The sequence below is a fragment of the Physeter macrocephalus genome, chromosome 7 (assembly GCF_002837175.3).
Source record: "Physeter macrocephalus isolate SW-GA chromosome 7, ASM283717v5, whole genome shotgun sequence".
Classification (NCBI taxonomy): Eukaryota; Metazoa; Chordata; class Mammalia; order Artiodactyla; family Physeteridae; genus Physeter; species Physeter macrocephalus.
Genome location: NC_041220.1, coordinates 79,366,856 through 79,393,337, shown reverse-complemented (window position 1 = coordinate 79,393,337; position 26,482 = coordinate 79,366,856). Strand labels below are relative to the sequence as shown.

At 38.5% G+C, this 26,482-nt stretch overlaps 2 protein-coding genes across 2 annotated transcripts in view; one reads left to right on the top strand and one right to left on the bottom strand.

The window, feature by feature from the left end:
* Window positions 1-26,482, top strand: part of UBE2K (ubiquitin conjugating enzyme E2 K) — a 94,163-nt gene that overhangs the window by 4,879 nt on the left and 62,802 nt on the right. The window lies entirely within an intron of this gene.
* LOC102979239 (polyglutamylase complex subunit TTLL1-like) lies at window positions 5,604-7,200 on the bottom strand. Its single transcript, XM_055086091.1, is given in 1 exon segment — window positions 5,604-7,200. A coding segment is annotated over 1 exon segment (1,269 nt). The 5' UTR covers window positions 6,873-7,200.

The window sequence follows — 26,482 nt, the reverse complement described above, 5'->3', positions numbered from 1 at the left end:
GGCTCCGGACGCGCAGGCTCAGCAGCCATGGCTCATGGGCCCAGCCGCTCCGCGGCATGTGGGATCTTCCCGGACCGGGGCACGAACCTGTGTCCCCTGCATCGGCAGGCGGATTCTCAACCACTGCGCCACCAGGGAAGCCCCTAAACTTTTTCCTTTTTAAGGAAAAAGGTGAAATTTCCTGCTATAAACTAATGTTACCAGAATTTGAACAATTTTTTACTAATAGAAAAGTGGTGTGTTTTTACAGCTATGTAAATTATAGTTCAGTGTAACTTATTTAGATAGTGTGCCTTAAGAGGTTCTGGGTGTAGGTTGAGCAAGGAAGGTGTTATAGATTGAGTTAAAAAAAAAACAACTTAAAAGCCTGTCCAAGTAATACTCTTTGGGGTGCATTTCTCTTCTCTTTTTTTTTTTTTAAGTTATTATAAAGGCTTTGATCTCTGTCCATCAGGCACAGAGTTAGATGCATTTGGGATCCCTTTGCAGGTCACCCCTTTGTACAGAATATATATTCTTATTTCTCAGTAAATATGCTATCAGCAGTTATTGAGCATATTGACAACAGCCCTAAAAGACTTACCTGGTTGGAGGTAGATAAAAATGTTAGATGCAAAGAATCAATGCTATGGGAGTTCTGAGGGTATGTGTATGTACGGAGGTTCTTGAGCTAGGTTCCAAAGGAAAGTTAGGACTGACTTCGAATTTCAGGAGACAGTCATAAAGGAATTACAGGAATACTGTAATTTACAAGTAAATGATCTCTTCTGTAGATGCCTGAACTGGAACTAGGGAGCAGGGTTATGGACAAAATTAGGCAAGAAACACATTTTTATATATATGTATGTATATATAAATATATATATATTTAACATCTTTATTGGAGTATAGTTGCTTTACAGTGGTGTTAGTTTCTGCTTTATAACAAAGTGAATCAGCTATACATATACATATATCCCCATATCTCCTCCCTCTTGTGTCTCCCTCCCACCCTCTGTATCCCACCCCTCTAGGTGGTCGCAAAGCACCACATTTATATATTTATAACAAAAAGGTTGCCCAGCTCTGATATACACAAACATAGTTGTGGATTTAGAACACATAAGTTTTCTTTGGAGAAAAAAACCCACCTTTTTTGTATCAAGATAATAAATGGTAATATACAAAGTACATACAATAAAGTGTGACCAGCACCCAAAACAACAGAATATTAATATTACCAGCACCATCAGAATCCCCACACCCCACCCCTTTCCAGTCATTTTCCTGGTTTTTAATAGCACAGACTAGCTTTGAGTATGTTTGAGTAAAAGGATAGACATAAGAGCATATACTATATGATTTCATTTTAAAGGTTTTCAAAAGATGACTTTCAAAATCTTTGTTCAAAACATGCATTGACAGTGTCTTAGAAAATGTGTTGAATGTTAAAGTTGAAAGAGACCTTAGATCTAGGCCAAAAACTTCATCTATAAGATCAGGAAACTGAGGCCTAGAGAGATTGATTGTTGCTCAGTGACTCAAATCTGGTTAATGGTGAACTTCACCCAAGCTTTTGGCATACCAGTTTACTCCAGCCATTATATATGGTTGCTTTATGGGATTATGCTTTTCATAAACAATACCATAAAAGCTGAATGCTAATAAAACTAAGTACAACAGTGGGTGACAGTTCAATATTGAGTATTGTATTTAAAAATATTTTGCTTTTCTCTCTTGGTGTGAGAAAAGTTTGCCAGGAGGCAGAGATACTTACTTCCCCAAGCATAATGTAGTGAGTTTAGCTTAGTGATTAAGAGTGTGGGTTTTGGAATTAGATTTGCATTCAGTCCTGGCTTTTCTGCTTAATACATACAGCACTGACTGATTCAGCTTACTTATCTGTAAATAGGGAGATCAAGAGAGTCTTTACAGTGCTTAGAGCAATGCTTGGAACATTCAGTAAATGGATAGCTGCTAAGATGTCAAAATTAACTGTACTTTCATACTCTGCTTATTGTTGTCCTTGGACCATAAAGGTTTCCTTCAATGGTTTAGTGATAGCTCTATGGGAATTTGCCTCCAGAAAAGGCTTAATAACATGATGAGGGACTTTAGTACTTCTGATATTGTTTCTTTGTGTGCAAATAACCTATGGGGGCTGGTGGCCAAGGGGAATACAAAAGAATATATGTGGGCTTTGTTCTGAAGATGTTGGTTAGTCTTTCTTTAGGAGCAAGTTATAAATTGGAGAGAAGTTTGTGTTAAAATGACCTTTCTGAGTGAGAAAGAAGTAAATTATTTGGGAGCCTTTCATATAATATGGAGTAATGGGATTATTTTGGACTTCTTGACATGGCTCTGGTCTCCTTTAACTGGAACCATGGAATCCATATGCTAATTCTCTGGTGTGTAATCTTGAATTCCTTTGTAAAATCCCTATTTTAAAGTTGGGTCTTGGAAACTAGAAAGTCATGGTCACATCCATCTGACATCCGTTGTATGTTCTGTTATGGAATTCTGAAAAGGTGAGACAAGTTCATTTCATTCAAAACCCTTGTCCTTTCCCTCCCTTTAGTTCTTTGCTTTTACTGCAAATTTAACATTTATTTATTTATTTTGGCTGCTCCGGGTCTTAGTTGTGGCACGTCATCTTTAGTTGCGGCATGTGGACTACTTAGTTGTGGCATGCATGCGGGATCTAGTTCCCTGGCCAGGGATTGAACCCGGGCCCCCTGCACTGGGAGCATGGAGTCTTACCCACGGGACCACCAGGGAAGTGCCTTTACTGCAAATTTAAAACAGTAACTACCTGTATTTGAATGTCTACTATCTGATATTTTATATATATGACAGCCTTATGAGATGGGTGTTATTCTTGTTTTATGGATTAGAAAGTTGCAGCTCTGAAGAAATTAACTTTCCTCAGTGTCGAGTAACTTGGTGGAACAGGGGTTTAAAACCAGGTCTCTGACTCTGTTTACTGGTTATGGTGGAAAGAATAGAGTATAATCATATCTGCCGCTTGCTTCCTATCCATTATCTTTAAAGATGTTTTTAAAAATTATATTTTAGACTTAGAAGTTAAGAAATAATATATGAACACCTTTATATCCATGGTCCAGATTTAATAGATCTTAACTCATACTGGGTTTAGCCCCTCCTCTACCTCCCCAAGAAATAAAACAAAGCATACAGACAAAGCTCATTCTGTTCTCTTTCTTTCTTGTAAGTAACCACTATGCTGGGGTTGAGTATATACCCCCCTTCATATTTTTGTTTTTACTATTGATAAACACAGTATCTTTGAGTGTAAAATCACTTTTTAGTGTTTTAAACTTAAAATTTTTTTTCATAGATGGTTATAATATTTTACATCTCCTGCAACTTTTCTTCTCAACGTTGTTTTTTGAGATTTATCTGTGACAATGCATATTGCTCTAGTTCTTCAATTTTAAACTACAGTTGACCCTTGACCAACATGGGTTTGAACTGCATGAATCTATTTATATGCGGATTTTTTTCCATAGTAAATACTGCAGTACTACACAATCCGCTGTTGATTGAATGTGAAGATGTGGAGCAACTGGATATATGGAGGGCCAACTATAAGTTATACTTTGATTTTTGTCTGAGCAGGGGGTCGGTATCCCTAACCCCCCTCGTTGTTCAAGGGTCTACTATGTAGAGGATTTTGTGTCACAGTTTTTTTTTTTTTTTTAACATCTTTATTGGAGTATAACTGTTTTACAATGGTGTGTTAGTGTCTGCTTTACAACAAAGTGAATCAGTTATACATATGTTCCCCGTGTCACAGTTTTTAAAATCATTGTCTTATTGATGGCGTGTAGTTCCAACTTTTAGAGATTATAAAAAAGGATGCATTGAACATTATTATAGTTGTTTTCTTGGGCACATAAGGGTTTTATAGGAAGTAGACTTTCAGTATTGGAGTGTATTTGCATCTTCTGCATGACTCGATATTGCATCATTGTTCTCCCAAAGATTGTATCAATTTACACTTGCTCTAGAAGTAAATAAGAATTCTAGGGACCTGACATTTGGAAGGTTTAGATTTTTGTCAGTCTGATGGATATAAAAAGGTAGCTTATTTTAATTTTCATTTCCCTTGTCAGTAGAGATATTAAGCATGTTTTTGTGTTTATTGGCCATAAGGCTTTCTTTTGTAAAATTAGTGTTTGCATTCCTTACCCATTTTTAAGAATTTGTGTGGTTTGTATTTTACTTATTGATTTGTAAGAATTTTTTTTTAATCTGTTGCTGCAATACCCCAAATTTAGTGGCTTAAAACAGCATTTATTATCTCTCAAGAATTCTTTATAATTTTGTCTACTTCTGTTATGTGGCTTAATTTCTAACTGTCTTATTTTTTTTATGCTCTTTTAAAAAAATTGTGGTAAATAACATCATAAAACTTTTCATTGTATTTTAAAAATATATTTATTTATTTATTTTGCTGCACTGGGGTCTTAGTTGTGGCACGCAGCGTCTTCGTTGCCCCTTGCGGGATCTTTTAGTTGCGGCATGCAGGCTCTAGTTCCCTAACCAGGGATCAAACCTGGGCCCCCTGCATTGGGAGCGAGGAGTCTTAACTGCGGGATCACCAGGGAAGTCCCTCATCCTGTATATATTTAAGTGCACAATTTCAGTGGCATTAAGTACATTCACATTGTTGTACAACCAATACCACCATCCATCTCCAGGACTTTGCTTTTTGTAAAACTGAAACTCTGTACACATTAAACACTAACTCCTTACTTCTCAGTGCTCAACCCCTGGCAGTTACCATTCTATTGAATATTTTCTGTCTCTATGAATTTGATTATTATACATTATTTGTTCTGCTGGCTTATTTCACTTAACTTTATTGTATCTTTGATCTTACTGAGTTTACTTTTAAAGTAGTCAAATTTGTCTGTCTTTTCCTCTATGGTGTGGTTTTTGTATTTTGTTTAAGGAATATTTTCCTACTCTGGTTATCATAATCTCCTGTATTTGGTTCTTAAAAGTTAATTCATTCCTTAACTTCTGTACTCAGGTTTCTTCTGTCTCTATCATATCATATTGAAACTACTTTTTCAGGCATTACCAATATCTTCTAAATTGTGAAACGAAAAGTAACTTTTCAGCAGTTGTCCATTTTGTACATCTTTCTTCCACATTTCCAATGCCATCTTAGAGCTTTCCCCTTTCGGTTACTCTGATACGACTTTTCTGGTTTTTCTTCAGCTTCTCTTACTACCCTTTGTAAGTTACTGATTTCGTCCTCCATCCCCCATTTATCTCCTGAATCTTTGTTTCTGCTTTTGTGTTTTTTGTTAATCATCTTAGGTCAGGTTTTCATTTCTCAGATGGATTATTTATATTAAAATAGTTTGCTTATTTACATTCAGTTCTCTGCCTTTGGTCTGTCCCAACTTCTAATTCAACTGGTGCCATGCCACTGGCTTTAATTTTTTTTTTTTTAGCCTTCCAAAGAAGTGCCTTTATTACAGGGTTTAGGAAAGGAAAAAAGCTCTAGAAAAAGGAAATTTCCAAAATATGTCTTCAGCAAGGTTGGGTGCAGTGACAAGTCGAGGCTGGAGTCTTGCTCTCACTAGAGGTCACTTCGAGGTTGTGAGGACGGTCCTCCTGGAGTCTCTCGATCGGCCCCCTCTGGGCCCCAGCGACTGGCCCGGCGGACTTCTCAGCCCTTGGTCAGCCTTGTCGCCCTGTGCCAGCTCCTTGTCATATAGAATTTCATAATTGCCAAGGACTTCCTTTGGGGGTGACTTGTTTCATTTACAGTCTGGAATTTCAACGTTAGGGACCGCGATGTTGAGGGTGCCATTAATCAGGTTATACTTAAGGATTTGGTCGTTGGCAGTGCTGGAGGTGAGGGATGGGGACGCGTTCACCTCGGTCAGCTGGGGCTTCAGCTTGTCGATGATGATGTCGTAGCCGTAGCACTCAAAGCAGTGTTTGTCGTTGTTCATCATGGGTGCCACGGCCTTCAGGGACTGCATGAAGATCCAGTGGATCTCATTGAACAGCTTGCTGGTCACCTCCTTGCCTCGGGTGCTCTCCAGGTAGAGCTGCAGGTTGTTCACGGTCCACGTGCCCCCATGGATGTGGTTGTAGTCCTCCCCATGTTTCTGAATGGCAACGTTGGTGAGATGAACAAACATGTTATCCAACTCGCTGGTACTCGGGGTGTATTTTACTGTGCAAAAGCAGCAGAATCCAAGTTTATGCATATAGTAGCACAGTGGGCGGTACGTAGACACCAGAACATACAAGCGCAGGTCAAACTTCCGGCCGCTGATTAGTAACGGGTTGTTAATGTACAGAGAGATCACGTAGGCTTCCTTGATAGACTGAGTCATGAACGAAGATGTTTTGCTGTCCCAGGATCACGTTTTGATTTGCGAGAGCTTGTTGATCAGAAAGATGCCCTTTCCCTGAGCTTTGCCACAAGGTTTCATGATCCAGGTGCTGGAGGGGCTTTTCCTGAACTCCACGAACAGGTTGTAGTCGGCAGGCAGCCTGTAGGTGACGGGGACGAAGTCCAGGTAGAGGTGTTGTTTCCCACTTTCGTCCTTCTCTGCTAAAGGACTCCCTTTCTTCTCCAGCTCTTTCCTGTATCTCTTGATTTTTTTCACCATCAGATCCTTCTGCATCAGTTCATAGTGGTTTGGGAAATGGTTGACTATTTGATCAGCTGAGAGCCGGTAGCCAGTTTCGACACTAAAAACATTGCGGATGGTTTGCTTGCTCTTCCAGTAAAAATTCCAGTCCTCGTTTTCTGTCACTTGGACCCATCCTCTCTTTTCAGAGTTATTTATCAGCACTGACTTCTCGATATCAGTGACCCATTTCACTTTTTCTGCCATAATCAGTAGGTTCTTATGGAGCCAATGGGAACGTCCAATTTCTCTTCAGTTTCACCCAGTTTTGACTTGGATTCTCACCTGATGTCAGATTGTTTTCCTGTGACTTTCTCCTGTGGGGTGTACAGCGCAGAGGAGCACCCAGGAGCGTGGAGGACTGTGGCCCCGCACCGCGGCCCAGCCCTGCCTCCCTGGATTTAATTTTTAAAACTTTTTTTGTCATTTTCCTTTACATATTCTACCCCCTATTGCATGAAGTCAAAACCTTTTTACTGTTGTTCTAGCTTACCTTTCCTGACTTATTTCCTGTCGTCTCAACTTAGTTGTATGGCTGAACATACCTCAGACCCTTGCTCTCCCTCCAGCCTTTAGCTATATTGAGTTGTTCTGTCTGCTTGGAATAAGTCCTTAACCTCCTTTCTTTGCCTTTTGAAAAACTTACTTCTCCTAAAATGCCATTTCTGATAAGCTTTTCTTTTTTAAAAAATTTATTTATTTATTTGTTTTTGGCTGCATTGGGTCTTTGTTGCTGCGTGTGGGCTTTCTCTAGTTGCGGCAAGTGGGGGGCTACTCTTCATTGCGGTGCGCAGGCTTCTTATTGCGGTGGCTTCTCTTGTTGTGGAGCCCGGCCTCTAGGTGCGAGGTCTTCAGTAGTTGTGGCTCATGGGCTCTAGAGTGCAGGCTCAGTAGTTGTGGTGCACGGGCTTAGTTGCTCCGCAGCATGCGGGGTCTTCCCGGACCAGGGCTCAAACCCGTGTTCCCTGCATTGGCACTGCACCATCAGGGAAGTCCCTGATAAGCTTTTCTTGAACCCACAGTTTACCTTTTTTCTCCAGTATCACTTTGTTGGGATTTTTTTAGAGCAGTTATTATATTTTTGGTAATTGTATATATGTCTTTTTGCTCCTGCTAGATCATTGGGCTCCTTGAGGATTCTTACTCATCTTTTTCTCTTCAGCATCCAGTATGGTGCCTGAAATGTAGTAGGCTTAGTAACATTTAAAGTGTGCCATCCCCATCCCCACCCCCACCCCCTGCCCAAATCTTTGATAGGTGTCTAATCTTTTGGAGCTATTGCTGAAAGTGCTCTTTGCCTAGGTTTAGGACAGGTCTACGTTACTCTGTTCATTATTTTTAGTCCTTGTGTGATTATGGATTTTTCTAGTGATTCCAAATGCAGGGCTAGCTAGCATATGTAGCCTTTTCTATCAAGTGACTGTGGGGTGTTTTACTTTTAGGTTTCTTTGTTTCATGTGAACCATCCTATTTGGGATTGGTGTACTTAATTGTGGGTTGTCTGATACTACTGCTTTTCAGCAGTGATATAAAACACTTTGTGCTTCATTTTTCTTATATCATTCTGTGGTAGTTCCTTTATTTTTAAAATATATGTATAGAACATACTGCAGTTTATGCATATGTGCATTGGATATTTGGTTATTTCCGGTTTCTTACTGGTACAGATGTGCAAGAATTTAGTGTGTATTGCTAGATGAGATTTTAGAAGGTTATATATGTCAGACTTTTTTTAACGTCTCTTGGCTTGGTCATACTTTGATTATATCCTTAGGTGTTTACTTACGTGCTTTATCTCCATCTGTCTGATGGAACTGAATGTGTGTCATTGAGGACATAGACCTGTCTTACTGATTTTTCCATCCTCCATTGCTTAGGCCATTGCCTGGTGAGCAGGAGGCATTTGTTTTCCTGAATGAGTTTCAGTATTTTTTAAGCTCCAGGGAGCTAATCCCCAAGCACTATGAAAGTAATACCTTTCATCCTGCTTCTGGTACTAGGAAGAATTGAATATGTTGATAAAGGTGGCCGCCAGTGAAGTTGGGTTTCTGTTGATAATGTAGTCAGGTCCTGAATTGGGATGGTATTCTGTCCAAGCCCAAAACTGGGGAAATAAGGTGGTGGGAAGAAAATCTTTTTTGCTTTATTTTGTAGTTTTCCCCTTTGAAGATCTCAGGGGGCATCTATTTAGTATTATATATGATATCATCTGTATCCTATGGTTTAAACTCTTTAGTTAATGCTACATTTTTCTTCATTTATTCAACAAATATTTATTGACTGCCCCCTGTGTTTGTTAATAAGCTAGACATGGTCCATGCTGTTGTGGAGTAAATTATGGTCCAGTAAGATGGTGAGACATTGAACAGCTAGTTACGTTTGTTGAGTTTAAGTAAGAACTGTGAGGGTGAGGTAACCTAAACTCAGGGAAAGAGTTCCTTGGGAATAACCCTTAAACTAATACTTGGGAGGATAAATTGTAATTAACTTAGTCATATATTAGGATGATCAACTCTTACGTGCACATAGAAAGCTAATAATTATATAGTTAAGAATGTAAACCATTTAATTGCTTTTCTCTTTTAAATAAATAGTCAAAATTCTGTGAATATAAAAGTAACAAACTTATTAAACTTTGAAAATACAGGGAACTATATTATAAAGTAAAAATTATCGGTAATCTCACTCCCAGAGATAGTTCTTTTCTTTAAAAAATGTTTGTCTCTGAAATATTTCACATACACAGAGATACATCTTAATTTTGGTATTCCTTTCATCTATGTATGTACATATATATACATATTTAGAATTTTTTGGGGTGGGGGAGCTTTGAATACAATTCCCATGGGACTTTAAACTGAAATCTGTAATTTTTAATCATTTGAAGTTGTTTTTCCCTATTAGACTCCAAGCTTCTCAAGGGTAGGCATCATGGCTCATCCATCTTTGTATTATCATTACCAAGAGCTCTTTAACAGATATTTGAGGGCTCCCTCTATGGTAGGCACCATGATATGTGTTGGGGATATAGTAATGAGTGGGATAAGGGAAGACAGACAAGTAATAAATGCAGTGCAGAGCTGTGTAATAATATTGTCCAGATGAAATTAATTGGTTGTTTTTGATTGGGTGTTCAGAAAAGGCTTATCTTAGAATTGTAAACTTAAATTGAGATCTGAATGATAAAAGCACGTCACTAGGGGAAGAACAGTCCAGATCAGAGGAAACTGTTAGTGTAAAAGCTCTAAAGTGGGAATGAATTTGCTATGTGTAAGCAACCAAAAGGAGGTTGTTGTGGCTGGAGTATTGTGGGTAAGGGAGGAGAATGGTACAAGATGAAGTTGGAGATGTAGGTGGGAGCCAGATCACACACAAGCCATTTGAGGATTTAAAGCAAACGACGGAATTTGTGTTTTTAAAAGATCACTTTGGCTGCTATGGAGAATGAATTGACCCTGAAGATATGAGGAAATGTTTACTTTAGGTTGAGTTTTGCTGGATGTAACAAAAGAAACAGTAGTAGTGATTGAAATAAATAGGAAAAGTCTGGAGGGAAAGTATCCCAAAGTTGCTTGGTTAGGGGCTTTATAGTGTTTATAGTCTACTTCTAACTTTCAGGTTACTATTCTTAGGAGTTTGACCCTTGTCCCTAAACTCTCAGAATGGCTATCAGAGGACCAGGCAGCCTATCTGAATTTCAAAAAGGGAAAGGCACCAAGCACTGCCAGCGAGTTCACTCCCTTTAAAGGGATGTCTGAGGTTCCATTCAGTGACCTCTCTTTTTATTTTTTTATTCACCACAGTGTCATAATCACTTCTTGGTTTAAGGTAGGCTAGGAAATGTTTATTAGCTGAGCACATCGCTCCCCAATTAAAATGAGGGTTTTGTTAGGAAGGAGAAGGAAATTTGTTAGGCACTTCCCATGTGAGGTTGGGGATAGGAGGCAGGAATGAACTCAGGAAGATCATTTGGGAAGCCTTTCAAGGTAGCCTAGGCAAGAGGTGATTGTAGCTTGGGGTTAGGGTGGAATAGAGGAGGCTTAAGAGAAGTGTTTGGGTTATGTTTTAAGAGTAGAGTCACCAGAGCTTGCTGATGGTGTAGAGAAATAATGAAGAAGCTGGAAAAACACCTAGATTTTTGTCTTTTGCAACTAGATAGATGGTGGTGCTAATTTCTGAGTTGAGTGGGAAGAGCACACTGGAGGGGGGGAGGATAAGAATTTAAGCAGTTCGTTATGTGAGTCTGGAGGTTAGATCTGAAGAGAGATTTGGCATCATAGATACATAGATGGTATAATTTGAAGCTTAGACTGGGTAACTTAACTCTAGGAGAATTTGGTTAGAAAAGGAGGAGTCTAGGACAAAATCTGGTTTTTGTCCTGGTTCCATAGCACATGTTGAAGTTGAATTGATGAGAACCAACAAAGGAGAGCGTGGTGTCATTGAAGCCAAGAGAAGACAGAGTTCCAAGAAGAAGGTGGTCAACTTTGTCATGCTGCTTAAATGGGAGAAATGACCGTTGAATTTGCAGTGTGATCATTGGTGACCTTGACTGGAATATTTTCATTGGAATGGTGTGCATGTGTTATTGGGGTGGATTGTTAAGAGGAATGAGATGAGGAACTGGCAACTGTGGTCAGCTTTTTAAAGGAGTTTTGCTTTTACAGGGAAGGAGAGAAGAGGGGGAGCTGGAGAAGATCATGGCTTCAGAGAGCTTTAAAAAAATTTTTTTCTAGTAGGTATTAGAGTATGTTTGTATGTTGATGGATGGGAGAAATTGATTATGCTAGAGAGAGGAGTAACTGAAGGTGCAAGAGTCCTTGAGAAGAACAGGGGCTGGTATTCCTAACATAAGTGGAAGGATTAATCTTTAATAGGAACAGAGACACTTAGGGCAATGTTAAGTTTCCATTTGGGATTTGTGGTTTTCTCTTGAACATCAGACCGCTTAATGGTGGTTGTTCCCTGCTCCCTCCCCCAGCAGTGCTGCTTGGGGCAGACACAGGAAGTTTTTTTTTGTTGTTGTTTTTTGTTTTTTTTTTCTAGTTAATTGGGGAATGAGTTTAATTAGCATTAGGGCTTTGCCATATGAGTACACTACAGGAAGAAAGGTATCAAGGTTGTCAAGAGTATTTGCAAGGGAGTGATTATAATGAATGCCCAAGGAATCTATAAACTGGCTAAGGAGGAAGTGAGGACCTTAAAGGTGACTGATAATGAGGGAGAGTCAGGAAGAGTGGTTCTGTTTTGATGAAGCCAGCTAATAGCTGGGTTTGGAGTACCAAAGTGAGTTTATTTAATCCACGGAGGTTGGGAATCTGACAAACTTGAAGTGGATTTCGGAGAAGGTGCAGGTTTAGGTGACAACAAAATCAGGAGTATGATTATGGGGATAAGAGCTTACAGTCTGTTAATATTTGTCGGGAACACAGGCAGTCTTGATCCTGTTTCCTTGCTCTTCTATGAGAATTGAGAAGAAATGTACAAAGATGACAAATTAGGCAACAGTCTCTCATCAACCAGAGGTAGCTGTTGATATAAATCCTTTTAATCAAATCAGGATCTTTTTATGTATACTGTTTTATATCTTTTTCCTATTAATATATCTTGTGTTTTCTTCAGGGCATTAAATATTCTTTTAAAATATTTAGTGTTTAACTTGAGTATTAGAATTAAATAGTATTTATATATTAATATTTAGTACTGCCTGGCTAAACCATTCTTTTGTTGAACATTTATAAGTTGTTTCTATTTTTTCTTGTTATAGCCTTTCCTGCTGAAAGGCATATCTTTACATAATACTTTTTTTTAAAATAAATTTATTTATTTTTGGCTGCATTGGGTCTTTGTTGCTGTGCACGGGCTTTCTCTAGTAGTGGCGAGCGAGGGCTACTCTTCATTGCGGTGCACGGGCTTCTCATTGCGGTGGCTTCTCTTGTTGCGGCTTCTCTTGGTGCGGAGCACCGGCTCTAGGCGCACGGGCTTCAGTAGTTGTGGTTCGCGGGCTCTAGAGCGCAGGCCCAGTAGTTGTGGCGCACAGGCTTAGTTGCTCCGCGGCATGTGAGATCTTCCCAGACCAGGGATTGAACCTGTGTGCCCTGCATTGGCAGGTGGATTCTTAACCCTCTGCGCCACCAGGGACGTCCCATAATACTTTTTTTTTTCTTTCCATAATACTTTTAAATCTGAGTTTATTTCCCTAAGATAGATTACTGGAAGAAAATTACTAGGTCATAGTATCTGAACTTATGACCAAGGTGTTTTCTAGAAAGTTGGTTGTAAATTGCTCTAGCACTGGCACTGTATGAGGCAGCCCATTTCATCATATTCTCACCATTAATACAACCTTTTTTAAGTCAAGATAGAAAAATTAACTTCCATTTTATATGTTTATTTAACTTTTTTTTTTTTTTTGAAAAACATTGAGTTTATTTAGATAAACATTTGACCAAGCCCTAGTTTATCCAGTGAACTTGAGCAAGTTCTATGAGCTAGACATTCTATGGGCAAGTAAGAGGCAGAAAAAATTAAAAAAATAATTCGTTTAACTTTTTATTAAGAAAATTTTCAAGTGGAAGAGTTGAAAGAACATATGCTTCTGTCATCACTGCCTAGATTCAATAATTGTTAATGCTGCTGTTATGAAGGTAATTCACTACCAAAAGCTGAGCATGCATCTCTTCTAAATAGTGTTCTTTTACATAACCACAGTATCATTATTCTACGTAAGAAAATTGTTAATTCCTTAGTATCTAATATTCATATTTTCCCATATCTCCCTAGTTACTTAAAAAATGTCTTTTATAGTTTTTTGGATTTTTGTTTTTGAAGGATCTGCTTAAGGTTTACACATTGCATATGAATGTAGTTTTTTTGTTTGTTTGTTTGGGGTTTTTTTTTGGCTTGCGGGATCTTGGTTCCTCGACCAGAGATTGAACCCTGGTAATGGCAGTGAAAGCGCTGAGTCCTAGCCAGGGGATTCCCTGAATGTAGTTTTTAGTCTTTTAAAATTTATGATCGTTCTCCTGCACACACCTCCATTTTTAATCCTGGAGATTTCCTCATGGTGATGCTTTAACTTGTATTTCTTATAAACTGGGAGTTTAGGTATAAAGGTTTGACTGGATTATCAGGTTAAACATTTTTGGCAAGACTCCAAGTGTAATGTCGGTACTTCATATTGAATCATGTTAATATATGTGTAATACCAGGTTTTCTCACTGTTCGTGATGTCAGGTCACTTGTGTAATCACTTGATTAAGGTAGGAGCCACAAGATCTCTTTGTGAAGGTATGTTTTATTCCTTTTGCAGTTCGCAAGTAAACTGAAGTTAATGCTTTGGTCCTTTGCAAATTTCTTACTCTTTAGTATCCTTTCACCTGACAAGGATCATCATCCATTGATTTTCCTAATTGTCAACTTTATATTTACTTAGATAGAATTCTTCTAGAAAGAAGAGCTTTCCATCATTAACTGGGATGAAAATTGCTTATTATCAGAGTATAGATTTGGTTTAATAGTCACCTCCTATGGCAACATGATTTTCCTCTTTTTTTAAAAAAAATTTTAAATTTATTATTTTTAGCTGCATTGGGTCTTTGTTGCTGCATGTGGGCTTTCTCTCATTGTGGCGAGTGGCGCTTCTCATTGCGGCGAGTGGCGCTTCTCATTGCGGTGGCTTCTCTTGTTGCGGAGCACGGGCTCTAGGTGCGCAGGCTTCAGGAGTTGCAGCACGTGGGCTTCAGTAGTTGTGGGCTCTAGAGTGCAGGCTCAGTAGTTGTGGCGCACAGGCGTAATTGCTCCGTGGCATGTGGGATCTTCCCGGACCAGGGATTGAACCTGTGTCCCCTGCACTGGCAGGCAGATTCTTAACCACTTTGCCACCAGAGAAAGTCCCCTTTTCTCTTTTTTTAATCAGTGTGTGGATGTCTTAGCCCATGCTGCCACAGCAAAATAGCATAGACTGGGTGGCATAAACAACAGAAATTCATTTTCTCACAGTTCTGGAGGCAGGGGACTTCAAGTCATAGCTGTGAAAGTAATTTGAGATTTGTCTCTGTTTGAAATTCTTGTGGTTAATATACGTTTATGCAAAATAAATTTATCTATGTTTGATTTTATAAAAGAGTTTGTGTTTAGGTGGAAGGATTACTGTAAGTAGTAGCAGTGATGGCAAATATTCTTATCCCTTTTTTAAGGAAAACATAGTTTTGCCTCAATTTTAGATATATATCCTTTGTCACTTTAACATCTGTATTTGTCAAATTAAGGCATTTCCAAATACCTTTTTGATAAAAATTTTCATGGAATTGTATTCTTGAATTCTTGGAATAAACCCCTCTTGGTCATAGTGAATAGTACTTAAATTTGTTATGGTATGTTAACCAAGATTTTGTTGAGAATTGTGTATCTTTTTAGTAAGACTAGCCTGTGTTTGTTCAGAATTGTGCTGGCTGAGTTTGGGGGATCAAAGCCATTGTTTGTCCTATAAAATGTGTTTGTAGTCATTCTGTCCCTTTCATTGTTTGGAAACAGTGTGGGATCATTTTTTGTAAAGTGGAATGTATGTTTGAGAACCAGGTGGCTTTTTAGAGAGTGGTTGCTAAATTTTTGTCAGTTTAGGTATTTAAAAAAAATCTCTTGGGACTTCCCTGGCGGTCAGTCCAGTGGTTAAGACTTTGCATTCCAATGCAGGGAGGTGCGGGTTCAATCCATGGTCGGGGGAGGTAAGATCCCGCTTGCCTTGTGGCCAAAAAACCAAAACATAAAACAGAAGCAGTATTAAAACAAATTCAATAGAGACTTTAAAAATGGTCCACATCAAAAAAAAACTCTTGTTTTAATATATTACATTTCACTTATTATTTATGATCTGTTTTTAATGTGTAGTAAACACAAGATATGGTTTATCTTTTTTTTTGGTTTATCTCATTTTTTAAAGGTGTTTAAAAAATTATTTATTTATTTATTTCTACCTTTTTTTTTCTTGGCTGCATCCGGTCTTTGTTGTGGCATTCGTTATGGCACTTGGGCTTCTCTCTAGTTGTGGCGCACAGGCTCCAGGGCGTGTGGGTCAGTAGTTGTGGTACATGGGCTTAGTTTCTCCACGGCACGTGGGATCTTAGTTCCCCAACCAGGGTTCAGACCCATGTCCCCTGAATTGGAAGGTGGATTCTTTACCACTGGACTACAAGGGAAGTCCCGGTTTATCTCGTTTTTTAGTTTCCTTTCTCTTTCCTGCCTTTAGTTTACTTACTCTGTATTTTATCAGTTGAGCCCATGACTTTTTGGTTTTATTTTATTTTATTTCATTGAGACACTGGTTCCATTGGTTTTCTTCCTTTTTGTTTGGTTCAGTTCTTTAGTTTTTTTGTTTTTTTCCTTTTTGCTGTCAGTACTTTGAACCCTTTAAAATTACTTCTTAAATTTTCTTAGGTGACAGGAGTTTGGAAGGTTAAAAGAAAAGTTGTTTCAAATTACTTAAGGGTACAGAGTCTCATTGTTAAAAATTTTCAATTACAGAAATATACAGAGTAAAAGTTTTCGTTACCCATCCACCCTTTCCTTCCTTCCTTCCCTCAATCCTAATCCTGTCTTTCAGAAGGAACCTTTAACAACTTTTTCTAGGCATCTACATATTCAGAAAACATAGGAACTTCTAGTTTGTCGACCAAAAAAAAATACAAAACCTAGAAGGTGAGAATTATGTTTTATTTGGCGGGTTTTCCAAGGACTTAAGCATGGAAGATAGCCTCTCAGATTGCTCTGAGGAACTGGTGCAGAGGTAAGGGAGGAGCCAGAACTTATAGGAGTTTTGCAACAAAAACCAGGTAGTCATATCAAGGTAATGAATTTAACACTTTTCTATGTATGGGAAGATAGCGAGAGTTTGGATTCATTGAAATCGTTCCTTTGATATGCACCTTAACTATTTAGGGCCTGTATGTATCCTGCTTTTTTCCATTCTGAATCCCCTCAGGGTACACTGTCAGGACTGGGTGCAGTGGCTGAATAATGCTAGATGGCTGCAACATCCTTTGTTTACGGATACTGCAAGCAGTATTTTTCGTCTACAAGTTTATGAACTTTCATAAATACAAACAAGAGTACAGACACACTAAAAGTTATTTTAGCTCTGTGTGATGATAGATGTTGTAAAGGAAAGCTTGTGCAGTATCACAGGACTTTTGAGCAAAGAGATCTAAGAACAGTCTTCTGACACCTGATTAGTTGGTAAGAGTTTTATATTCCTTTAGATTTTGACAAGAGAATGCCATTAACTGATTAATAAAAATTTAAAATAAATTTTTATTTTTGATTTTGTAGTGTTTTATTATGATATTTCTGAACAAATTACTTGAGTATTTTTAAATGGCTGTGTCCTGACTTAGCTTTAAAAAATAATATTACCCTGTGGTATGGACATGTTGAATACATTGCCAGTTTTATTTACCAATTTGTGTTCCCCTAGGAGATATTCAGTTATTTTGTGAAAATGTGTATGTTTGATGAAGTTTTTCTTTTTTCCCCACTTTTAAAATTATCTTAGTGTACCTGCAAGGAAATGTTGAGGTCTATAATTAAAATTATATTTATTTACTTTTTGTATTTCTGCTTGTTTTTTTGATGTTAGTCAAACAAATATAGTGTTTTTGATGTGCTTATTGTTTCTCGATGCTTTTTAGAAGATAGATCAATTCTTGCTGTTCTCAGACTTGTTGGAGTCTTTATCCGTTTTTGTCTTTTAGACTTAAGTATTTATTCCTTCTTGTAGGGAATGATTACTGGATTTTGATTTTACTGTATATGGTGACACATTTGAAGAGGTCAACAACGTGTAAATTTATTGTTGGAATTGGTAACTTTGTGCTTCCATTTTATGTTTATCTTCATTTTTATTTGCATAAACTATTTAACAAACAACTTTCAACTTTAACAGAATGCCTTTCATTTCCATGAACTAATTAAATTTCTAGTTATTTAGATATATTAATATGATTTAACAGTTAATATTCTAATATTTTTGTCTCTCAAACTTTTTTTTTTTTGCGGCACGCGGGCCTCTCACTGTTGTGGCCTCACCCGTTGCAGAGCACAGGCCCCGGACGCGCAGGCTCAGTGGCCATGGCTCATGGGCCCAGCCGCTCCGCAGCATGTGGGATCCTCCCAGACCGGGGCACGAACCCGTGTCCCCTGCATTGGCAGGCGGACTCTCAACCACTGCGCCACCAGGGAAGCCCTCTCAAACATTTTATTTTAAGTCTCTGTTTTGTCTGTGGATATGGTAATTGATTGACGAATAATTTTGGATCCTCCAGGTCTAGGAAATACTTTAGTGGCCCAAGGATAATTTTCATCTCACCTTTTCTTTATTCAGGAATTTTAAAGCATATCTAGGTTATCTTGTCTCTATAGCTTCACATATAAATGTCTTTCATATTCTCAGCATGTATTAATATCTTTAAAAATATTTTCTTTCACAGAAGTACCATTATTATATCTAACAGATTAACCGAAACATCTCGATATCATTTAATAAAGTCCATATTCAGATTTCTCCAGTTGTCTCAGAAACATGCAAAGGCTGTTTTTCATTTTTACAGTCTTGTTAGTTTTTATTCTGCAAATTTGTGTAGTTGGTAATCATAGAATAAATATTTTCTGTTCTATTTTTTTCTTTACATATCATGAACACTTTCGAATGTTTAGTACTAATTTTTTTTTTTAAAGATTTTAAAAATTTATTTGTTTATTTATTTATGGCTGTGTTGGGTCTTCATTTCTGTGCGAGGGCTTTCTCTCGTTATGGCAAGCAGGGGCCACTCTTCATCGCGGTGCGCGGGCCTCTCACTATCGCGGCCTCTCTTGTTGTAGAGCACAGGCTCCAGATACGCAGGCTCATAATTGTGGCTCACGGGCCCAGTTGCTCCGCGGCATGTGGGATCTTCCCAGACCAGGGCTCGAACCGTGTCCCCTGCATTGGCAGGCAGATTCTCAACCACTGTGCCACCAGGGAAGCCCCCTAGTACTAATTTTTTTAACTTGAAGACTTAAAAAAAAAAGTAGCTGTCAGGTTCACAGCAAAATTGAGAGGAATGTACAGAGATATCCCGTATACCTCCTGCCCCCACACATGCATAGCCTCCCCCATTATCAACATCCCCCACCAACATATATATCTTTTACAGTGGTTGAATCTACATTGATACATCATAATCACCCAAAGTCCATAGTTTACCTTAGGGTTCACTCTTGGTGTTGTTTATTCTGTGAGTTTGGACAAATGTATAATGACATGTATTTATCATTATAGTATTGTACAGAGTATTTTCACTGCCCTAAAAATCCTCTGTGCTCTGCCTGTTCATCCTTCCCTCTCTCAAAACACTGACAACCACTGATTTTTTAACTGTCTCCATAGTTTTGCTTTTCCAGAATGTTATAGAGTTGGGATTGTGTAATATATAGCCTTTTCAGATTTGCTTGTTTCACTTAATAATATGTATTTAAGTTTTCTCCATATCTCTTCATAGCTTGATAACTATTTTTATTGTTGTATAATATTTCATTGGATGTAACAGCTTGTTTATCCATTCTCCTGTTAAAGGACATCTTGTTGGCTTCCATGTTTTGGCAATCATGAATAAATCTGCTATAATTATCTGTGTGCAGGTTTTTGTGTGGACATAAGTTTTCACATCCCTTTGGTAATTACCAAGGAGTGTGATTGCTGGATCATATGGTAAGAGTATGTTTAGTTTTTTAAGAAACTGCCAAACTGTCTTCCACAGTGGCTGTATAATTTTGTATTCCCACTAGTAATGAATGAGAGTGCATGTTGCTGCACAACCTTGTCAGCATTCGCTCTTGTCAGTGTGTTGGATTTGTGCCATTCTAATAGGTGTGTAGCAGTATCTCACTTTAATTTGCATTTCCCCATGACTTGACTGGAGTGTCTTTTCATATGCTTATTTGTCATCTGTGTGTCTTCTTTGGTGAGGTGTGTGTTTAGGTCGTTGTCCTTCTTTTAAAAAAAATAAATTTATTTATTTATTTCGGCTGTGTTGGGTCTTTCTTGCTGCGCGCAGGCTTTTCTCTAGTTGCAGTGAGCAGGGGCTGCTTTTCGTTCAGGTGCGCGGGTTTCTCATTGTGGTGGCTTTTCTTGTTGTGGAGCATGGACTCTAGGTGTGTGGGTTTCAGTAGTTGTGGCTCGAGGGCTCTAGAGTGCAGGCTCAGTAGTTCTGGCGCACAGGCATAGTTGCTCCGTGGCATGTGGGATCTTCCTGGACCAGGGCTCGAACCCGTGTCCCCTGCATTGGTAGGTGGATTCTTAACCACTGCACCACCAGGGAAGTTCCTTTGGCCGATTTTTAATTTAGGTTGTTTTCTTATTGTTGAAGTTTAAGAGTTTTTTGTGTATTTTGGATAACAGTCCTTTATCGGATATTTCTTTTGCAGGTATAGTCTCTCAGTCTGTGGCTTGTCTTCACCCTCTAGACATTGTCTTTTGCAGAACAGTTTTTTATTTTAATGAAGTCTTACTTATTAGTTATTTCTTTCATGAATTGTGCCTTTGGTGTTATATCCTAAAAAATCATAGTCATACCCATGCTTTATACTTTTATATATTTATGTTTGTGATCCATTTTGCATTAATTTTTGTGAATGGTGTTAAGGTCGGTGTCTAGGGTGTGTTTTTTTTGTTTTTTTGTGTTTTTTTGCAGGATCTCAGTTCTCACATTAGCAGGCAGATTCTCAACCACTGCACCACCAGGGAAGCCCCCTCTTCTTTTCTAATATATGCATTCAGTGTGAATTTTTCTCTAAGCAGTATACTTCTCTAAATCCCACAAATTCTGTTAAGTTGTATTTTTGTTTTCAAAGTTGGAAATGTTTAAAAATTTCTCAATATGTCTTATTTCACCCATGTGTTATTTAGAACTGTGTTTAGTATTTTGAGGTTTTCCTGCTATCTTTCTGTCACTGATTTCTAGTTTAACTCCATTGTGGTCTGAAAGCATGCTTTGTGTGATTTCTGTTCTTTTGAATTTGTAAGGAGTGTTTTGTGGCCCCAAATATGGTTTACCTGGTAAATATTCAGTGTGACCTTGAGAAGAATGTGTATCTTGCTGTTGGATGAAATAGTCTATGGTTATCAATTAGATCCAGTTTGATTGTTGGTGCTAATTAGTTCAGCTGTGTCCTTACTGTCTTTCTGCCTGTGGATCTGTCAAATACTGGGAGAGGAGTGTTGAAGTCTTTGGCTATAATACTGGACTCATCTAACTCTCTTTGTAGTTCTATTGCTTTTGCCTTATGTATTTTGAAACTCTGTTGTTATGCTCATACAGTTTGTTTGTTGTTGTTGTTTTTGTTTTGTGTTTTTGGCCATGCCGAGCGGCTTGCAGGATCTGAGTTCCCCATCGAAGTCCCCAGGGAAGTCCCCAGTTTAAGTATTTTTAATGTCTTCTTGGATAATTGACCTGTTTATAATTATGTGATGTCCCTCTATATTCCTGGTAATTTTCCTTGCTGTGAAATCTGCTTTGTCTGAAATTAAAATGACTACAATTTTCTTTTTTTTTTTTTTTTTTAATTATTTATCTATTTATTTATTTGGCTGCATTGGGTCTTAGTTGTGGCACACTGGATCTTTGTTGCGGCATGTGGAATCTAACGTTGCGGCTCATGGGCTCTTCATTGTGGCACACGGGCTTCTCTCTAGTTGTGGTGAATGGGCTCCAGAAAGCATGGCCTCAGTACTTGCAGCGTGCAGGCTTAGTTGCCCCGTGGCGTGTGGCATCTTAGTTCCCCGACCAGGGATCGAACCACGTCCCCTGCATTGAAAGGTAGATTCTTTACCACTGGACCACCAGGGAAATCCCCACTACAACTTTCTTTGGATTAGTATATTTTTCTCCATTCCTTTATTTTTTTCCAAAATTGTGATGTTGTAAAATACGCGTAAAAGTCACCATCTTAACCATTCACGTTGCCGTGAATCCACTCTCCAGGATATTTTCATCTTGCAAAACTGAAAGTCTATACCCAGTGAACAATAACTCCCTTTTCCCTCTACCCCCGGCTCCTGGTAACTACCATTTTACTTTCTGACTCTGTAAGTAAAATCATAAAGTATCTTTTTGTGACTGACTTATTTCACTTAGCATAATGTCCTCAAGGTGCATCCATGTTGTAACGTGTCAGATTTCCTTCCTTTTTAAGGCTGAATAATCCATTGTATGTATACACCACATTGTTTCTTTGTTCATCTGCCAATAGGCACTTGGGTTCTTCCACCTTTTGGCTTTTTTGAATAATGCCATCATGAACATGAGTGTGCAGATTATCTTATTTGAGACCCTGCTGCGGTTCTTTTGAGTATGTACCCAGAAGTGGAATTGCTGGATCACATGGTAATTCTGTTTTCAATTTTTTTTTTTTTTTTTTTTTTTTGGGATGCGGGCCCCTCACTGTTTTGTTTTTTTTTTTGTGGTATGCGGGCCTCTCACTGTTGTGGCCTCTCCCATTGCGGAGCACAGGCTCCGGACGCGCAGGCTCAGCGGCCACGGCTCACGGGCCCAGCCGCTCTGTGGTATGTGGGATCTTCCCGGACCGGGGCACGAACCCGCGTCCCCTGCATCGGCAGGCGGACTCTCAACCACTGCGCCACCAGGGAAGCCCTGTTTTCAATTTTTTGATGAACCATACTGTTTTCCATTGTGGCCACACCATTTTATATTCCCACCAGTAGTGCACAGAGTTCTAGTTTCTTCACATCCTTGCCAACACTTGTTATTTCTAGTTTTTTTGATAGTGGCCATCTCAGTGGATGCAAGGTGGTATCTCATTGTGGTTTTGATTTGCATTTTCCTAATGATAGTTGCATAGTGATATTGAGCATCTTTTTATGCGCTTGATGGCCATTTGTATATCTTGTGGAGAAATGTCTATTCAAGTACTTTGCTATTAAAAATTTTTTTAATGGTTTCCCTATTTATTTTTTAAAACATTCATTCATTCATTATTTATTTATTTATTGGCTGCATCGGGTCTTAGTTGGGGTGCACGAGCTCTTCGTTGTGGTCTTAGTTGCAGCTTTTCTCTAGTTGTGGTGCGTGGGCTCCAGTGTGCATAGGCTCTGTAGTTGCGGCATGCAGGCTGTCTAGTTGTGGCATGCGGGCTTAGTTGCCCTTCAGCATGTGGGATCTTAGTTCCTTGACCAGGGATCGAACTGGTGTCCCCTGAATTGCAAGACAGATTCTTAACCGGTGGACCACCAGGGAAGTCCCACTTTGCCATTTTTAAATTAGGTTGTTTGTTTTTTGTTGTTGAGTTTAAGAGCTCTATATATTTTGGATATTAACCACTTGTCATTTATATGATTTGCAAATATTTTCTTCTATTCCATAGGTTGCCTTTTCACTCTGTTGATTGAATGCTTTGATACACAGAAGTTTTTCATTTTGATGTAGTCCGTTTTATTTTCACTTTTGTTGCCTGTGTTTTTGGTGTTGTATTTAAAGTGGGATTTTATAGACAACATGAAGTTGAATCTTTTTTTAATCTACTTGAACAGTATATTTTAATTATTTAGACCATTGACATGTAAGATCATAATTGATAGTTGGATTAATGCCTACCATATTTTTTAAATGGTTTTCTATTTATTGCCCTTGTTCTTTCTTTTGTCTTCCACTCTTTTCTGCCTTATCTTATTTTTAGTTGATATTTTATATGATTCTAGTTTTTTTCTTAGCGTAGCAGTTGTGCTTTTTTTTTTTAAAAAAAAAAAACTTAATCCTTGAATTGCCATACACACTTACTTAAAAGTGCTCTTCCAGGAATTCCCTGGAATTAGGAATTCGCTAACCACTGGTGGTCCAGTGGTTAGGACTCTGCACTTCCACTGACGGGGGGCCTGGGTTCGATCCCTGGTTGGGGAACTAAGATCTTGCAAGCGGTGTAGCACAGCCAAAAAAAAAAAAAAAAATGCTCTTCCAGGTAACACTACATTACCTCATGGGTAGTGCATATTTTATTTCATCTTCATTTATTCCTTCCCTAATGCTGTTCCTTTCTTTAAATACATTCAAAGTGTCTGATCGATATCATTATCCTTCTTTCTAAAGAATTTCTTTTAACATTTCTTGCAAGGCAGGTCTGCTGGCAACAGATTCCCTTAATTTTTGTTTATCTGAAAAGTCTTTATTGTTGATTTCTGAGGGATAATTCATTGGATATAGAAATCTAAGTTGGTGGGACTTTTTTTTTTTTTAACATTTTAAATGTATCACTCTATTCTCCTCTAGCTTCCATGAATCCGAAGTCTAATGTAACTCTTATCATTGCTCCTGTATAGGCAAGGTGTTTTTTTCCCTCTGGCTTCTTTCAAGATGTTTTCTTTGTTCTGATTTTCTTCAGTTTGAATATGGTATGCTTAGGTATAGATTTTGGTTTGAACTCTGAGCTTCCTGGATCTGTGATTTGGTATCTATCATTAATTTAGGGAAATTCTTAGTTATTGCTTCAAATATTTCTTGTTTTCTTCTCCTTCTGGTATTCCCATTACTCATGTTACACCTTTTGGATATTCTGTTGTCTTTTTCTTGTGTTTTTCCTTTGCATTTCAGTTTTGGAAGTTTCTATTGACATTTCTTCTAGCTCACTGATACTGTCTCCACATTTATGTACTAATGAGTCCATCAAAAGCATTTTTTTTTTCTGTTACAATCTTTTTGATTTATAGCATTTCCTTCTGATTCTCTCTTAGAGATTCCATCTCTCTGCTTACATTACCCATGTGTTTTGGATGTTGTCAACTCTTTCTGTTACAGCACTTAGCATATTAGTCATAGTTTTAAATTTCCAGTCTAATTCCAACATTTCTGCCGTATCTGAGTCTGGTTCTGATGCTTACTCTGCCTCTTTAAACTGTGTTTTTTGTCTTTTAGTATGCCTTGTAATTTTTTTCTTGAAAGCCAGGCATAATGTACTAGAAAAGGAACTATATAAGTAGGTCTTTAGTGTTAGCTTTTATGTTTATCTGGCTAGGGTTTAGGCTGTGTTTACTATTTGCAGTAGCTATAGGTGTCAGGCTGGAGGGGGCTGGAGGGTATTGCCTGTCTCTCAGGTTGGTTAGATCTGTTAAAACCCCAATTGCTGTTATGCTCTGGTGAAATAGTTTCGCTTGCAGGCAGGCCTTGTTAAGAAGAATCAAATACTCTGGGCTTATTTCTAAATGAGAGAAATGGCTACTTTCTCCCTTCCCTTGCCAGAAGCATGAGAGGATTTTTCTCTGATCTTCACTGTGAAAACCTTGTAGGAATCCTGGAGGTAAAAATTCACAAAAGTGGTAGGGCCCCCTGGGAGTTTTTCACTCTCAGATTTATCCCCACTGTGCCTCCAGCAATGTCAATTACGATTTAGGTTTTCATACTCTGGTAGTGGTTCAAGCAGAGATGCTTGTGAGCTTTTGTTCTGGTTTGATTATCTTTTTCTGCCCGTTTGTCTCTCCAGTTTTGGGGGCTGTGGTTGACCCTGTGATTTCAAGTCTGATGGATCTAAGAAGAGTAGTTGATTTTCAGTTTGGACAGTCATTTATTCTTTTTTTTTTTTTTTTGTGGTATGCGGGCCTTCCTCTGTTGTGGCCTCTCCCGTTGCGGAGCACAGGCTCCGGACGTGCAGGCTCAGCGGCCATGGCTCACGGGCCCAGCCGCTCCGCGGCATGTGGGATCCTCCCATACCGGGGCGCGAACCCGGTTCCCCTGCAACGGCAGGCGGACGCGCAACCACTGCGCCACCAGGGAAGCCCCATTTATTCTTTTCATTTCGTATTTCACCCATTCTACCTCATTCCATCTTCTTCATTACATTATCTGCCATCCTTATTTTTAACGTCTAACTCTACCATAGCTGTATCATGAGCATTTAAACATACTGTTTAATGGCTATGTTATAAAGAAACCCCACCTTCTGCCCTCTTTCTTCATCCAAACTACTGCTTTGTTTCTCACTTCCCCCTTTATAGCCAACATTTGGAGGAGTTCTCTCTAATCATGCTCTCCATTTCCTCACCTTTCATGACTATCCAGTTAATAGTGGGTGCTTTTATTTTTTCACTTTGCAAAGACCTCCCTGCTGCTCAGCCTTTTAAAAGTGTTTCAGAACAAAAGTTATATGTGTATGTGTTTAAAATAATTTTCAGACAGCACCATGGTCTCCCATTTACCTCAGATCCGTAGTTCTTCGTTTTCCTACCCTCAGGGATCCACCATTACCAATTTATTGTATGTGTTTTTGGAAGTTTGTGTGTGTGCACATTCAGGACTTTCACTGTGAAGAAGATACTTTTTGCTTATTTTTTGTTTGTGCAGTCTTAATAGTAATATATGTAAAGTCTAAAGTCTCTGAGTTAAGTGTAAAATAAAAATTCTAAATGGTAAATATTGTGTCATAGTGTAAATGGTGGTGTGTATTTCTTACTGGGCAGACACTGGGGCATCCTGTAATTGATGGTATCTTAAGAGTCGGTGAAATAGAATGTATATGCCTTGGCTCCTGCATCATCTTTGGAACCAGGCTTTGCTGATTATTAGCTGTGTGTGATCTCTTTGTGTCTTAGTTTCCTTATTGGTAAACACATAAAATTGTTGTGAGGGTTAAATGAATTATTACATATAAGTTAGTTAGGATACAGCTTATATGGTGTATTAGTTATTAATCTCTCAGCAACATTAGCTACTACTCTTTTTTTTTTTCTTTTTTTTTTTGGCGGTACGCGGGCCTCTCACTGTTGTGGCCTCTCCGTTTGCGGA